The sequence below is a fragment of the Apis dorsata genome, unplaced genomic scaffold, assembly GCF_000469605.1.
Source record: "Apis dorsata unplaced genomic scaffold, Apis dorsata 1.3 scaffold_153, whole genome shotgun sequence".
Classification (NCBI taxonomy): domain Eukaryota; kingdom Metazoa; phylum Arthropoda; class Insecta; order Hymenoptera; family Apidae; genus Apis; species Apis dorsata.
Genome location: NW_006263444.1, coordinates 10,772 through 26,568, shown reverse-complemented (window position 1 = coordinate 26,568; position 15,797 = coordinate 10,772). Strand labels below are relative to the sequence as shown.

At 29.1% G+C, this 15,797-nt stretch overlaps 3 protein-coding genes across 7 annotated transcripts in view; 2 read left to right on the top strand and 1 right to left on the bottom strand.

Moving 5' to 3' along the window:
• The window catches only part of LOC102673196 (FYVE, RhoGEF and PH domain-containing protein 4-like), a 13,316-nt gene extending 4,493 nt beyond the window's left edge, over positions 1–8,823 (top strand). The window contains exons 1-7 of one of the 2 annotated variants that reach the window (XM_006613494.2): positions 4,938–5,462; positions 5,609–6,049; positions 6,125–6,843; positions 7,027–7,232; positions 7,402–7,767; positions 7,917–8,368; positions 8,470–8,823. In XM_006613494.2, coding sequence (XP_006613557.1) covers positions 5,616–6,049; positions 6,125–6,843; positions 7,027–7,232; positions 7,402–7,767; positions 7,917–8,368; positions 8,470–8,575 — 2,283 coding nt within the window. In that variant the 5' untranslated portion in view covers positions 4,938–5,462; positions 5,609–5,615 and the 3' untranslated portion in view covers positions 8,576–8,823. Of the gene's footprint in view, positions 1–4,937; positions 5,463–5,608; positions 6,050–6,124; positions 6,844–7,026; positions 7,233–7,401; positions 7,768–7,916; positions 8,369–8,469 lie in introns of those variants that run through there. The other variant, XM_031509446.1, reaches the window with a different exon arrangement.
• On the bottom strand, positions 841–4,663 carry LOC102673326 (zinc finger protein 76-like). Of its 3 annotated transcripts, none has more exons than XM_006613495.2 (9): positions 4,395–4,663; positions 3,521–3,699; positions 3,235–3,415; positions 2,682–3,049; positions 2,131–2,400; positions 1,818–2,009; positions 1,519–1,737; positions 1,323–1,433; positions 841–1,184 (listed from the first exon to the last, which is right to left on the bottom strand). In XM_006613495.2, exons 2-9 carry the CDS (start codon positions 3,593–3,595, stop codon positions 1,086–1,088), a joined length of 1,515 nt encoding a protein of 504 aa, XP_006613558.1. In that variant the 5' UTR covers positions 3,596–3,699; positions 4,395–4,663; the 3' UTR covers positions 841–1,085. The 3 variants fall into 3 exon arrangements, with proteins under 3 accessions (XP_006613558.1, XP_006613560.1, XP_006613559.1); XM_006613497.2 differs by having other exon boundaries at positions 3,521–3,615; positions 4,395–4,603; XM_006613496.2 differs by lacking the exon at positions 4,395–4,663 and adding an exon at positions 3,779–4,363.
• Positions 8,824–9,689: 866 nt separating the features above from the next.
• LOC102672977 (RNA exonuclease 1 homolog) lies at positions 9,690–15,258 on the top strand. 2 transcript variants are annotated; one of them, XM_006613493.2, is made up of 10 exons: positions 9,690–10,209; positions 10,347–10,432; positions 10,560–12,152; positions 12,238–12,574; positions 12,742–12,911; positions 12,993–13,463; positions 13,538–13,835; positions 13,987–14,149; positions 14,358–14,617; positions 14,753–15,258. In XM_006613493.2, exons 1-10 carry the CDS (start codon positions 10,110–10,112, stop codon positions 14,836–14,838), a joined length of 3,564 nt encoding a protein of 1,187 aa, XP_006613556.1. In that variant the 5' UTR covers positions 9,690–10,109; the 3' UTR covers positions 14,839–15,258. The 2 variants fall into 2 exon arrangements, with proteins under 2 accessions (XP_006613556.1, XP_006613555.1); XM_006613492.2 differs by having other exon boundaries at positions 9,691–10,209; positions 10,545–12,152; positions 14,753–15,254.
• The last annotated feature ends 539 nt before the right edge of the window (positions 15,259–15,797 follow it).

Below are 15,797 nucleotides of genomic sequence, written 5' to 3'. Positions count from 1 at the left end.
AGAGAGAGAGAGAGAGAGAGAGAGAGAGAGAATTGAATCTATTACGCGATTCGCAATGTCGCGTCTTAACTGAAATTCCGATTCAACGTTCATATGTAACTGGTACAAAAATGATCTCTCTTCGAATCCAAACTTGAACACGTTAATATAGTTATTTGGTTAGTAAACTCGTGCTAATAACAATTGATGTTCTTCTCAACGGTATAACTGTTTGAAGATAATTTACACATTTTGCAAAGTTTCCTTTTATTTAACGAAATATACGATCAAGTTCTTGTTTAATTTTATCGCAAATTTTTTATATTGTGACAATGCATATGTAGCACATTGTGTATATAATGCATATGTATTTATGATATATCAAATGTTAGTGATATTATAGGAAATTCAAAGTGATTAATTATATTTCAAAATTATAGAAAAAAAAATGAAAATATTTTTGTATTTTGTAATTTTCTGAAGCTATATGTAATATAATGTACTATCGCAAATTTATTATATATATGAGATTTCTATAATTTTATATATTTGTTGTTCGAAATATAATATATAATTATGTGGAAAAAACAAAAAGTATACAAGATAAAAAAAATATATGTGCATCGTATATACATATAAATAATTAATCTTGCAATGAGTTGAAAAATGAAAAACGTGAGTAGAAAATCGACAGATAGAGATAAAAGAAACAGAAATAATATGAAAAGGGAAATTTTTGAGAGAACTTTTCTGCTATCGCAACGATCATGATTAAAAATCCTGTTTATTTATATATATATAATGATCAGTTGTATTTTCGCGACGATACATTTTTTTCATTAAATAACGAATGAATAAAACTTTTTTTTTTTTTTTTTACGCCGATAAACGAAACGCTTCATCAATGACCATTCCCAATAATTTAATAAGCCTAAGTTATCTTTACTTCTCGATGTTGAAAATTGATAGGACAGTGAATTACAATATGTATATAATATAAAAAAAAAAAAAAACAACGGACAAAATTGTCAAAATAGACAAAAGAATATAATAAATGATTTATGTTTTCAATTAATATTCATTAAATATACTTCATTTTGAAGTAATCAATGCCATCCAAGTTCTATATCTTCAATTTTTATATTTAATTCTTCGAAAGAAGTATCAATACCATGCTCGTCGAATTCACCATTTAGTTCGATCTTCTGTAAATATATAAAATACAACAAATATTATCAGGTATATTGCTATTGGACTTAACGAGATAAAACAAATTGAAATAAGGAAAAAAAGAAGAAAAAAAATAAAATATATATATATATATATATATAAAGATAACAAACCTGTAGCGCTGCGATATGCGAAGGATCACCGACTAATAAAATCTGCGTTTCATTATCGTTTAAATCGTCGATTGCTTTAGAAATCTGTATTTGCCCATCTTTTTCTGTAATCTTCGGTTATATATGAAAAAAAAGGAACATTTTTTGAAAATTATTCTCAAAATGTATTCGAAATGCAAAATGTCTTCCAAGTTACCTTTAACGATGAATTACCATTATCTCGTGTAATGTTTCTTTTTTGTTTATCTTTGCTTCGACTAGATGATTCTTGAATAGAATTTTTACAAAGAGCATCAACGTTATCATCGTTGTCTATTAACGCATGAGCAGTTCTTTTGTGCATTACAAGAGTACTACTTTGTCTATATCTCCTAAAACAAACTTTACATTCGAACGGACGTTGTTGTGTATGAACCTAAAAAGAAAAGAAATGTATTGAAGCGAGTTAAAAATCAATCGTCATCGGCAATTGCAAATAATGATAAAATTACTAACGAGGTGATGTTTATAAAGACTAGAATATTCTGTAAATCTTCTTCCACAATTTTCAATAGAGCATACATATGGTTTTTCACCTGAATGAATTCGTATATGATTTTTATAATTTGTTGCGCTCGCGAATGCTTTGCCACATTTGGGTTGTGTACATTTATACGGACGTTCACCGGTGTGCGTTCTCACGTGAACCTGGTATGTATACGGAATATAATTTTTTCTATTTTCTAATTTCTTCTAACTGTTTTTATTTTATTTATTTGTTTGTTTATTTTTTCGAATAAAATTATATTATTTTAAAGTTTTCTCTTACTTTCCGAATATTACTCGTAGTAAAAGAACGACCGCAACCATTGAATGGACATAAGAAAGGGCGTTCTCCAGTATGTGTTCGTACATGTTTTAATAAATCTCCGGATGTCTTGAAACTTTTATCGCATGTTTCATTTGGACATTTGTAAGGTTTTTCCCCTGTATGCGTGCGTAAATGCGCTTTTAAACTATATCCTGTCGAGAAACTCTTCTTACATTTTGGATGCGTGCATCTGTATGGTCGTTGACCAGTATGAGATCGTTCGTGAACCTGGTTTAATGATATTATTTTATTATAAGATAACAAGATATCGTTTCATAATTTTTAACAAACCTACATAATTAAATTTTTAAGACACACACACACACACACACACACGTTATATTATATATATTATCATTATTTAAGTTTCCAAATATGCTTATAAAATATGATTAAAAATATTTTCCAGTTACATCTATCAATGTGAATAACATTGAACAGATAATGCTAATTGTGAACGGACCTGAATTGATTTGCAATTTGTAATTGGTATCAGAAAGGATTTTTACCTTGAGATGATGAGGCGTACTGTAAACTTTTGAACAACCCTCTCTTGGACAAGGATGTCTTATCCTCGATGTGGATAATTTATTTAATAAAATTTTCGAATCCTTCTTCTTCAATTTACCATCTTCGATTTCCCACAAATCATTACTAACATCGATGTGACCAGCTACCATATAAGCATTACCATCAATAAATTCCACACGTGGATAATTTTCAACGTTCTCTATGGTAGTTTGATGAGCTTGAACCAAAGTTGCTGGTTCCAATTCCAATTGAAGTGGTTTACCTTCAGTAAGTTCTGCTACATTGCGAAGCAATATAGTATCTCCATTTTCCAATTCTAATGTTGCTTGCCTTTTTAAATCCATATCTAAATCGAATGTAGAATGATGCGGATAATAAGTTTGCAGAAATTATAAAGTAAGTTATAGTACTTGACTAACTTTACATACTAAAACGTTTAAATATTATTCTATATATATTTGAATGTTTTGCTATTGATACAAATAACTAAGTTTTTTATAGTCCTTTTGCGTTGAATTATTAATTTCTAACCATTATCGTTGAAATTATTGGCAACGAATGCTTGCGTTCCATCGGGTAATGTTACTGCTGTCAACGTTGTGCCATCGCTTAGTAGATGTTCATCCAATGTTAATCCTTCTGTTTGATCATTTGCAGAGTTATTCTCGTTAATTAAAACGGATAGACATTCCAATATATCCATACGATTATTCTGCAAAATAAAATTATTAATGACAAAAGATAAACTTGTGAAATAAAATGAATTGTACCGTTTCAATTGAATGAATCGTTGAATAAAATAAAATGGTAATTTTACCTGTGTCTCATCCGACATAATTTCCACATCTCGAGTCACGAAACGATTTGAAAGTTCTGCACCTTGTGTCGACATATTTCTCTATAAATCCAGAGCTGCGAACAAACAACGTTTCGCGATGATCGCCGATGATCCACGTCATTATTTTGTGTCTTAGTTTCGTGTCCGCAGGTAAGCATCTGTCTCAAAACAGGGGTCATCAGCAACTTGCTTGCGATGCATTGAAGATTCGCGTGTATTGTACCAAGTTATCTTTACCGACGAAAGTGAATACTTGCACGAATTTTTTTGAAGTATAAACATTTAGAAGAGATATCACGTGCAATCAGGAACATCCACCAATTATGATTATATTGAATATCCGCGTAATGATTTTAACACAAATAACGCGCAAAGCATTATATTAATAATATTTGCTGTATCAGTAATTATATGTAGTCATCAATGATATTTAAAATTGATATTAATTATTATATTTACAAAGACGGTTACAATGATGACAATCGCGATCACCATGATCGTGGCGAAATGAAAAGTATATAAGATGCATATACGAGCAATGTGCCATTTGTTAATCGAAATAAATATAAATTATAAAACAAAATTTCAATTATTTACGATAATGTATGATAAAGTAACATCGAATAAAATTCGAACGTCTTTTGTTTCTCTCTCCTATTTTCTTTATCTTTCTTCCTCGTATAGCAAATTCAACTTTCGATGTTTCGCGCAGCCTCGCAATTTGATACCAAAGAATCTTGGGAAATATTACCCATAAACTCGTATACCCGCGAAACCCCTTGATGGGTAGTACATGTTAAACAAGATAAAGATAATATTTAATACATTATATTAACCTAGCAATTTTACGCACCGATAGATATGCGGTTTCAACGATCATATACTTTTTCTTCGAGGCTACATCGTGTTAAACCAAGAGACGTAATCGATAACCTTCTGCAAATTATAGTTATATGTTTCTAAGATTTTAATGCAGTTACATAGTATGAGCTTGGGGGGAATTTTCAGCTCTTATATTCGGTCTGTTCATTCACAATTTCGGCATCTTTCATCAACATATCATTCTGAGAAACAATACTAGATAGAGAATATACATCCTTTAACCGTGCAACGACTCGTTTTTGAACGACCTCCATTACTTACTTAATCTTACTCTCTATTGGACATTTCTATTGTAACTATGTATTCATATAAAAAGATTATATAAACGTTATTCATTTTTTACTTCTTACAAAAGTATATTGCTAAATTTATAAATTTTATAAGTACATTTATTATATGAATATATAATTAAGAGAATCACATATAAAAATTTTTTAAGAATATTCTACATTTAAGTACATTACGCATGAATATGCATACACGAATATATATGTGAATATATTCGTGTAGATGGCACATATGTCATTCTAAGGTGTAACCAAGTACTGGCTGAAATGTCTATGTGTGTTTTTATAACCCATATTATTAATTATAAACAGATCAAAAAATTGGACCGATATTAAAGATCAAAATTATTAATTTTGTTCATTTTTATCTGTTAATTATTATTAAAAGTTATAAATAAAATATTAAAATTTGTCTTTCATCTATACATAAAGTTGTAAGGAAATTTTGTTGAAGAATATCTATATAAAATAATAGTTGCATGTAAAAATAATACGTTACTAATAAATTAAATGCAAAAATTAATTTGTATCGAGCGATCTGAGATTTTTCATTGAAAAATTTCACTACTTTGGCTTCGTACAAAATGAGAAAATTTGATACAGATAGATTCGTTGATTCATATCAATATGAAATAATGTACATATATGCTCATGTTTAACGAACGTATAATATGTGGTTCTTGATCGACGCTGGATTCCATTAATTCAGCTTCCAATGTATTTATTGAATAAAATGATTATATTGCGAAAAGGTAATTAATAATAAATAATAGATAAGTTAATAGATAAGATAAAGTTTTTATATTACATTTTACAATTTTATAATTTTATAATGTGTTTTCTTATATTAATTTAAATTATGATTAATTATGATTAATTATTTAATTAATGAATTTAGGCTTAGAATGCAAGAGAACCGATCGATAGATGTTTCACTTTGGACAACACGGCCAATTTTAAAATTTAAAGATAGAAGGAATTTTAACAGACCACTCAAAATGTTTGTATCAAGGACACAGACATCGAACAGTACTTTTTATACTGAATTGGAACCTGATGAAGTAATAGATAGAAAAACTGATCTAAACGAGTTAAAAGAATGCCAGGATAAAGATTACAACCATTCTGATATAATACCGGAAAGTGAGAAACAGGAAAATTATGATGGACATTCATTTCGAAAAATTGCTTCTTTTGGAGGTTTTCCACGATTTCGATCGTTTATAATGTCGACCGAAAATTCAATGGATCAAGGTGATACTCAAGAAGAAGAAGAAAATTCGATGGAAGTCCCATTTGTACGAATATCACGCAATGTTTTGGAATATAGGAATAGTAGGTATGTTAATTAACTAGGAACGATTGTAATTTATTTCACGAAAACATTTTTTTAAAAAAATTTCTCTTTGCGTAGATATTTAACTACGGATAGAAATTCTCATCGATATGCAGTGGAATCATTTGCGATAAGCGAATCCGAAAGTGAAGAAGAATCGGAAGGAGCAAAATCATCGGAAACGGATACCGCGATAGTCGTGAATCATAATACTGATGACTCGATTCTAGAATTAAAATCAGTTGGTAATACAAGTTATTTGGATTCCAAAAGGAAAAACGCACGTCGAGTTGCTGAAGAATTGTTAGTTACTGAAAAAAATTATGTTAACGTTTTACGATTGATCGATCAAGTATTCCAATTCAAAATCGATCAAGAGAATAGAGCACATCCTATGTTTCCTCCAGAGACTGTTCAACATATGTTCTCTAATATTAAATCGATATATAAATTTCACAATGATTTCTTGTTACCTCAACTTCAAGAGAGAATGCAAAATTGGGATTCAAATCCTAGAATCGGAGACATAATGAAAAATTTTGCTCCTTTTCTTAAAATGTACACAGAATATGTAAAAAATTTTGATTATGCCATGAATTTGATACAGTCTCTTCAAACTAAAGTCACCAGATTTGCTGCGATTATCGATGAGATTCAAAAATTAGATGAGTGTGCCAAATTATCATTGCCTCATCACATGTTGAGCCCTATACAAAGATTACCAAGATACGAGCTTCTTCTAAAAGATTATTTGAAAAACCTCACAGAAGAAAATGCTGATTACAAGGATACTAAAAGTAAGGATCTTTCGAGTTCCATTCGATTCGATGAGTTACTTCCGAATAAAATAATGTGCATCTAGCAAGGACTTGCTTCTATTTAAACGTCTATTGAACGGGACACGTTTAAATAGACGTCCGTAGATGGCGACGATTATAATCGTAAAATCAAACGAACAGACATGGCTTTCTTTCTCGTAGAGGCATTGGAATTAGTATCTACTGCTGCTAATCACACGAATGATGCAATGAAGAAGATTGACAAGTTCAAAAAACTTCTTGAAATACAAGAGAGTATATACGATACAACGGATCTAGTCAGTGCTACGAGGGAGCTTATAAAAGAGGGTCGTATCGTTAAAATTTCAGCAAGGAGCGGTGATCATCAAGAAAGACAATTGTTTCTGGTATGTACAAAATAATATTGTACTTAATATACACAATTTAAATATATCGTGTACACGTGATCATTTATTCATATATAAATTTTTATCGATGATGATATCCATTTATATTTAATTAATATTACGCTTAATTAAATGATGGAAATAATGATTCTTTTTTTCTATTTTTCAGTTTAGCGATTTATTATTACTTTGTTCAATAAGATTAATACCTGGGCCATTATATCGATTGAGAGCTAAATTTCTAATCGAAAATTTGCAAATAATCGAAGGTGATAATTTAGAAACAGCAAATACATTTTACATAAGAGACGAAGATAAAAGCGTTGAATTATATACACATGCGGCCGAAGAAAAAGCAGCGTGGCTTAATGCTCTGTTCGATACTATGCAAGAAATGATGAGAAGAAAAGCAAGTTTAAAAACTAGTGATGTTAAAACACTTGTTTTAAAGAGCGACGATATATCCAAGTGCATGATATGCGAGGTGATTTTTTCTGTGATGAAACGGAAACATAATTGCAGAGCTTGCGGAATAGTGAGTAATTTTCTTATATAATAATATATATCATAATCAATTGAAATGGAAAAAGAAAAGTGTTATCAATGATAAACTTACATATTTATCGTTTTTCTTTTTTTCTTTTCTGTTATCATTTAATGTATAATATTTTATTTGCTATATAGATTGTTTGCGGTAAATGTTCAAATCAAAAGTTATTGTTCGAGGATAATAAGAATACGAGAGTTTGCCGTTTATGTTATACCGCTTTAACACAACCGCTTGTTAAATCACCTTCTTCAACATCTACATCTGGACCGGTACCAAGTTTATTACAAGTTTCAGCAAGCGCATCTTCCGTTATATCTGGATATCTTATGTTAAAAACTCAAGCGAGTAAACCTTGGACACGGCGGTGGTTTGCATTACATGCCGATTTTGTTTTGTATACATTTAAATCTGAATCTGAAAATATGGCTTTGACAGCAACTCCTATGCCCGGTTTTATTGTTACGGAAGGTATTAAATTATCCGACGAAGATCCTTTAAGTTTCAAGGATAGATCTAGAGCTCTTAAAATGCATCATTCTAGGAAAAGTTACTATTTACAAGCGTTATCGGACGAAGACAAACAAAAGTAAGTTTCATATGTTTCTCGTACATGCGCGTATATACGTGTATACATATATATATATATATATTATGTTACATATTATAAAATTCAAATCAAATTTTCAGATGGTTCTATGCTTTACAATTAGCTACTAAAGCAGAATTACCTTCATTTGTAACAGTAGAAAACAAAGACGCACAAAAAGATCAATCAATTGTTCAAATGCGATAAATTATTGTCGATCTTAAATTAATCTTTTACTGCCGTTATCATCCGTAAGATCGCAGAATGATAAAATAATCTAATTAGTAGATAATTATTATATGATGTTAACTTATGTTATATAGATACATGCATAAAAAACTTGTTGTTGGTGTATTGTGGTCGATTTAATGATGATCATATTGCCAAAACGCTTGTTGTATTTTGTACCACTTTGTTATAATATATTTAAAAATATATAAGTATATATATTTATATTCGATATGATTAACTTGGACATTGCACCTACGTATAATATACAAATTTTATTTCAATGATGTGAAATACATATTTATTAGATTTTATTAGGTAATAAACAAAAATTAATTTTTGTATATATTATAATATATCATAATTTTGTACATTTGAACTATAATATATTATCGAATTATTTAATATTTCATATATTATAATCGTTTTATGACAATTAATAGAGAATTAAATAAGAATATGACATGAAAAAAGAATTTTACCATTTCAAATTAATGTTTACGCAAAAAGAATATTTTTTTTTAATATCTTCTTGTAATTCAACAGTATTTGAACGATAAATTCAAATTGATTAAACTTGATAGAAATCAAATGTAATCAATCAAATGATTGAAAAAATATCTTTTTTCAGTGTTATTTGTACTATAAATAATTTGTCTTTGATTTAATATTAAAAATTTAATTCGTTGCACGATATAAATTTTGCAATACTTCAATAAAAAAATGATAAATTAACAAACAAGATATAAAACGATTATTAAATATTAAATGGTAGAATATTAGAATATTATATTATGTTGCTATACAATTTTAAAAAAATTTAAAAAATTCGTCCTAAAATAAACAAATTTTGTAAATGTTATCATTTCTCAATTATATAAAGATCTCTTTTATTACAAAAAGTATTATTATTTTTATAGGAAAAATAAAATTATTATTAATAATTGTTATGATGATATTATTATATTGATTATAAACAATTATTATTGATTATTTTTATTCTATATGTATAATAAAAAAAAAACCAAAAGAATAAATTATGAAATACGAAATCAACTAGGGATTTTAATTTTTTCTTCTTCTCTTAGTAAAATGACGAGTATAGAATACTTACAAAGTTACTACAGAAATGTAAAATAACGGGAAATAGTTAAATGGGGGAAAGAGTAAGATCTGTATGAAAGATTAGGGTGGGGGGAGGAGACGAATACTTATAAACAAATCGCGAATAGGGAAATGTACATAAGTCAATTGTACATAACCTCGGTTCTTGGGATTTAATTCACTTCGAGTTTCATATTTTCAATGCGTCTTGTAAAAATGTATACATTTCTTTTGGATAATGGCCAAACATACTAAATGTAACTAAATGTAAAAGAGAATAATGTTTGATCTATAAAAGAAGTTTAGAAAATTTATTTTTGTTTAAAAATCAGCGTTTTTATGTGACATTATACGATATTTTTTGATGAAAGAATGAGCGATCGAAGGTATAAGATACGATGAAATAGTTATGTTGCCTTCGACTGGTTATTTTAAAGCTATTAACTGTCCATTTTATGAAAGTGGAACGTGCGATAGACCTTATTGTCATTTCAAACATTCGAAACGAGGTAAATCATGTTGTTGTTTGATATTTAATGTACTTTATATTATATTTCAAGAAATTTATTTTCATTCGAATAGAATTAGAATTTTTTTCATAAAAGATATCAAAAAAAAAAAAAAAAAGATTTGATTATTATTTTAGAAGATGTTGGAATCACCACGGAGGCGATCGAGACGGTGGAAAACCGTTCCACGAGTCAAGTTGAAGAGTCCAAAAGTGCTACAATGGTAATATCTGATTTTTATTTGGAATTCTACAACAAAAATTACAAAAAATTGTCAAAAAAATCTTAACTAATCGAAATTTTACACAGATGTAGATAATAAATTTTCTTGCCAGAATGTTGTTTCTCAGGTAGTCGAAGGATTAGACTCAACGTTAACTTCTGGGTCCACTGGTACGATAAATAATGTTACAGCCGATATGATGGAAGAAAGAACAGATACATCTGTTAATATGCAACTTCCATGCGTTTATAATCCAACACCGATTGCAGAATTAAAGAAACGTCATATACCAATAGTATCTTATATGCCAACGAGAAAAAGTAAAGTTGCTGTAAAGCGTAAATGTTCTCCAGATGGAGTTAAGCCTTGGTTAAATATAGGTAACGAGTCTATGGAATCTCAAAATGTTGAAATTAAATACAAACCTACTATGATAATCAGTCCTGAATCTCGAGATACTATGCAGAGTTACATACCTACATGTAAATCGGATTCAGCTTCGTTAAATTCTTGCAAGGATGGTAGTTCGAACGAGTATTTATTTAAACTCAGGGAAACTTATTATCCAAAATGTAAAAAGAGAAGAGAAGAATATGTTCCAAAAAAAGTAAAAGCTCCATTAAAATCTGTTGATGGATTAAAAGAACCTACGTTTGATCATTTTGAAACTGAGCTTGATATGATAGACGAAGTATTTACTAAATCGTCTACTAAATCGACTTCTGATGTACAATCTGACAAATTGTCTCAAGATAATAAATCTTCTATAAATATTGAACCGAAATTTTCTGACGATGAAGAAGAAAATAATATCGAAAATCATAGTCACAATGACACAAATAAAACCAATACTGCACAAATTGATTCCATAGACAGAGAACAAATTGATTCGTATTGTGATACTGAGAAATCCGATTATTTGAAAAATAATCAGAAAATAGATGCACATTATTCAAAGTCAATTAATGATAATAATTGCATTAATGAAAATACATATAGTAACATTTTGAATCGAGATAGATTGCCAAATAAAGAAAATTCGAAAAAATCTTTGCAGGCTGACAAAGGGAGTGTATCAGAAGTAAATTCGAATAAAAATACTTTTGAAAATGATAAGGAATATAAGAGCAGAGATAAAAATAAAAATGAAAATCAAAAGGATCAAAATACATCTCGTAAAAGATACAAGGATAAGTATGAGTCGAATAAAAAAACTCATTCCAATTCTTGTAGTAAAAGTAAAAGTAAGAATCATTTAAAACACAAAAGCAAAGGATCAAGAGATAAGAAATATGATAAAGATAAGAATAAATATAAACATCAGGAAAAAGACAAAGATAAAGAAAGCAAACACAAGACGAAAAATGATAGAAGGGATCATCATGGATCTGAGAAACGTCACGGCTATTCTTCTGGGAAAAGAGAAGAACATGTTAAAAATAAAAATAAAAACAATAAAAGTTACAAACATTCGAAAATAGATCGTAAATCGAATGATACGATAGTCGAGAAATTGCACGTACATGAACGAAATAAAGAAGAAATAAATTCAACTCACAAATCGGTAAATTCGGTAGAAAATGTCCGTCTGAATTCGATAAATAATAGTGATGAAGAGAACGAGGATCATCAAAGTATCATCGATAACGATATTGATGTAACTTTCAGTACATCTGATTCGGATCATGATGTACAAGAAGAATGTTTAAAAATATTTCAGGTATGCACATTAAAAATTGATCTTATCGAGATTCTCTAAAAAATTGAAGAATAGTATCGAAGAATATATTTATTTGTGTTACAAGGAATATCAAGTACCTGAACGGTCAAAAGAAATAGAGCCATCGAAAGAATTATCGGCATTCCACGAGAACGAAAAGGAACAAAAAGAAGAGATTGGCAGAAAAAGAGTGGCGCATCCTTCAGCTGCCGCATGTGTTACCAGACAAATTGGAATTAATCAACAGGCAAGAAAATTAATAAATCCGCAACAAAAAATGTATGAAAGATGGCGTTTAATACGAGATACTGTAACAGAAAAACCTATTAACGCGAGCAGTAATATTTCTAAGGATGTGCGCCGAATTTGTCCCGAAACGATAGGGATAGCGAGCAACAACGATTTAAAATTAAATGGAAATGGTAATATAATAATTTTTTTGGGAAAAAAAAAATATACGAAAATATTTTAAATATTATAAATATTATATAATATTAAATAAACATTAAATATAAATATTAAATAAACATTATGTTAATTAATTAGTTATCTGTACAAGATTTATTTTGTTTGATAATATTTGTAACAGGTCGCGTCCGAATTGCTCATGTACCGTATGCTAAATCTCTAGCGATAGAAAAAAAAAAGGTGACGGAAAATTGTGTAGGAAAATTGGGAGAAACAAAAATAACGGATAATTATAAAACAGCTGCGCAAACGGCGAAGAGTGGTATACGTATTGCTCATGTTCCACAAGTGGTCTGTATTAAATATTTTAAGATTAATTGTTAGGGCATAATATTTTGTTATGATTGTTGATATGTCAATTTAATCTTTTAGATTCCTCAATTAATACGTCCTGAACCGTTGCAAGTAACCACGCAAAAATTTCCTTTAAATGTTCGTCAGTATTACGTGAATATGATGCATGACGTATGCGTGTTAATTTACACAAATTCCGAGGATGCAGCTCAACGTGCAGTCAAAGAAGAATACGCTTGTCACGAAAGATGTAAAGCGCTAGCTGTTTACAAAAATTCTTGCATGCTTGCTGCTCATAGATTGAGAAAAGAAGTTGATCAAAATTCATCTGTGGATAATAATGCAACAACAATGCCGAGTAGCAGTACGATGTCTCACGAAGTAATACTTGCTGGGAAAGTTAAAGGTTCCTGGAGTGTTCTTAAGACAAAAAAATCTGTTATGGAATTTAGAGGTGCAATTCTATATAGTATGTTAAAAAAATGGATAATGACGGAACAACAACTTCGAGATAACGGATTTCCTCGTCCACATCCCGATGGTCAGAAGGTAAAATATAATAAAATTTAATAAAATTCACCGAATTTATTTATTTTTTAATGTTAAATATTCTTTAAATTCAGGGCCGTGCCAAAGTTTATGTAACCAATTCGCGAAATCAAAGTGTTCTGTCAAAAGTGCCTAACGAAAGAATTTGTAGTCGATGCGGTCAAACTTACATAATCGATAAACAAGGATTTGCTTTACAACCACAGAATTGTATATATCATTGGGGCAGAAAATTTACAATCAGAGGTGAAAGCAAATATAGTTGTTGTCAACAATATGGTTCTGCAACTGGTTGTTGCGATGCAAAAACACACGTTTGGGATTATACAGATTATGAAAATCTTCGTGGCTATGTAAAAACTTTGCCAAAAAGTAATTCTTAAATATTTATTCTCTTTTTATCTCTATTTTTTCTTTTTCTATATTCAATTATATATATTTATATTTTCTATATGCTTTTTTTTTTCTATTTCTTTTGTTTTTCATTGTTATTATTTTTGTTATCATTGTTATCATTATTAAGATACACCGATCGAAGAACAAGGAGTATATGCGCTTGATTGTGAAATGTGTTATACTACTCAAGGACTGGAACTAACCAGGATAACAGTTATTGACGAGGATTGCAATGTAGTATACGAGACGTTAGTCAATCCGCAAAATCCTATAATAGATTATAACACAAGGTAAAAAAAAGTATTAAAATTTTTTCTTTCCTCCCCTTCTTTCCCTCTCATCCCTTTTTTCTTTTTTTCCTTTAGATGAAGAAGTGTATATATAGTGTATGTGTGTGTGTGCGTGCGTGCGTGCGTGCGCGCATGTGTGTATTTATTTATTTATTTTTGTTCTTTTTCTGAGCAAATAACAATATTATCCGTGGAATCGTGTGTGCAGATTTTCTGGTATTACGGAAGAAAATATGAAAAATGTTACAACAACCTTATTAGATGTTCAAGCGACACTACTGACAATGTTTTCTGAGAAAACTATATTAGTCGGTCATAGTTTAGAAAGCGATTTCAAAGCTTTAAGACTCTTGCATGGAACTGTGGTCGATACAAGCGTGATGTTTCCACATAAAAATGGATATCCACAGAAGAGAGCATTAAAGAATCTTTGCTCGGAATATTTAAGAAAGCTTATTCAAAATGATGGTTAGTTGAAAAATTATTTATTTTCTATTTTTATTGGAAATATATAGTTAATTTTTTTCATGATTTTTTTTATACGTTATAATTTATAATGGAATAAAATCAACTATTCCGATTAATTTTTTAACAATATTACAGTTGGTGGACACGATAGTAAAGAGGATGCCATCGCTTGTATGGAATTAATACTTTGGAAAGCAAAAGAAGAAGCAAAATTACAATAGATGATATCAGACTGAATCGTGTATAGCTTATGATTTTACGGATTATTAAACGATGATAATCGTTTTCTTTTTTTCTAACTATTGTATGAATTGTATTATAGTTTTTTATGTATAAATGTGATATACATATGTCAGATAAATTGTGGAATCGATTATTATCACAATCATAACTCACCTTTGAATTACATTTACAGTTTTATGATAGTACAAGTTTATTCTTTTGGTCGTATGTAATTCATATTTTTATAAGATTTCGTTATTATTGCGCTTTGATTTTTGAATCGTTCGAAATGTAAATAGAACAATATATGGATGATCTATGTTGTATTTCTTTTCTTAGTTCTCTTCGAAACTATACAAGATGTAAACTTATTTTTGGAGATTAAAAGTCTTGCAATAAACGAACTTGAATATTTTGTACGTGTTCAAATATTTTTTTCTTCGTTAATATTCTTTTAACAAAAATAAAATTATAAAATAAATTAATTTGTTTTATTAATAAAATAAATATTGAATATTTATAACAATGATGATTAAATAAATAAAAGAGAGAATATAAATAGAAATAATAAATAATATGTACACGGATAATAAAAAATATATTTGATTTTTTTTCGATCCAATTTTATTATATAAAACTACATCGATGTTTCATTCAAATGTGCGTTCAATCGTTTTGTACCAACATGGTATCTTGATTTCAACTTTACCATTGAAACACAATCGATCAACAATTTTTTTTACTCGATTCGTTCGATTGAACTAAGACATTTTAGAATGCGTATACTTTGACGTATAACAGGTACCATGACGTGAATAAGCGAGCTTATTTCATTATTTGCATTTCTATGGTTCGTATATAAATAGCTCGCAGCTACGTTTTGCTGTCATAAACGGACTCTTTTTCTCATTTTAGCACCGTATTGAAAAATAATCATCATTAACTTTTACTTTTTAAA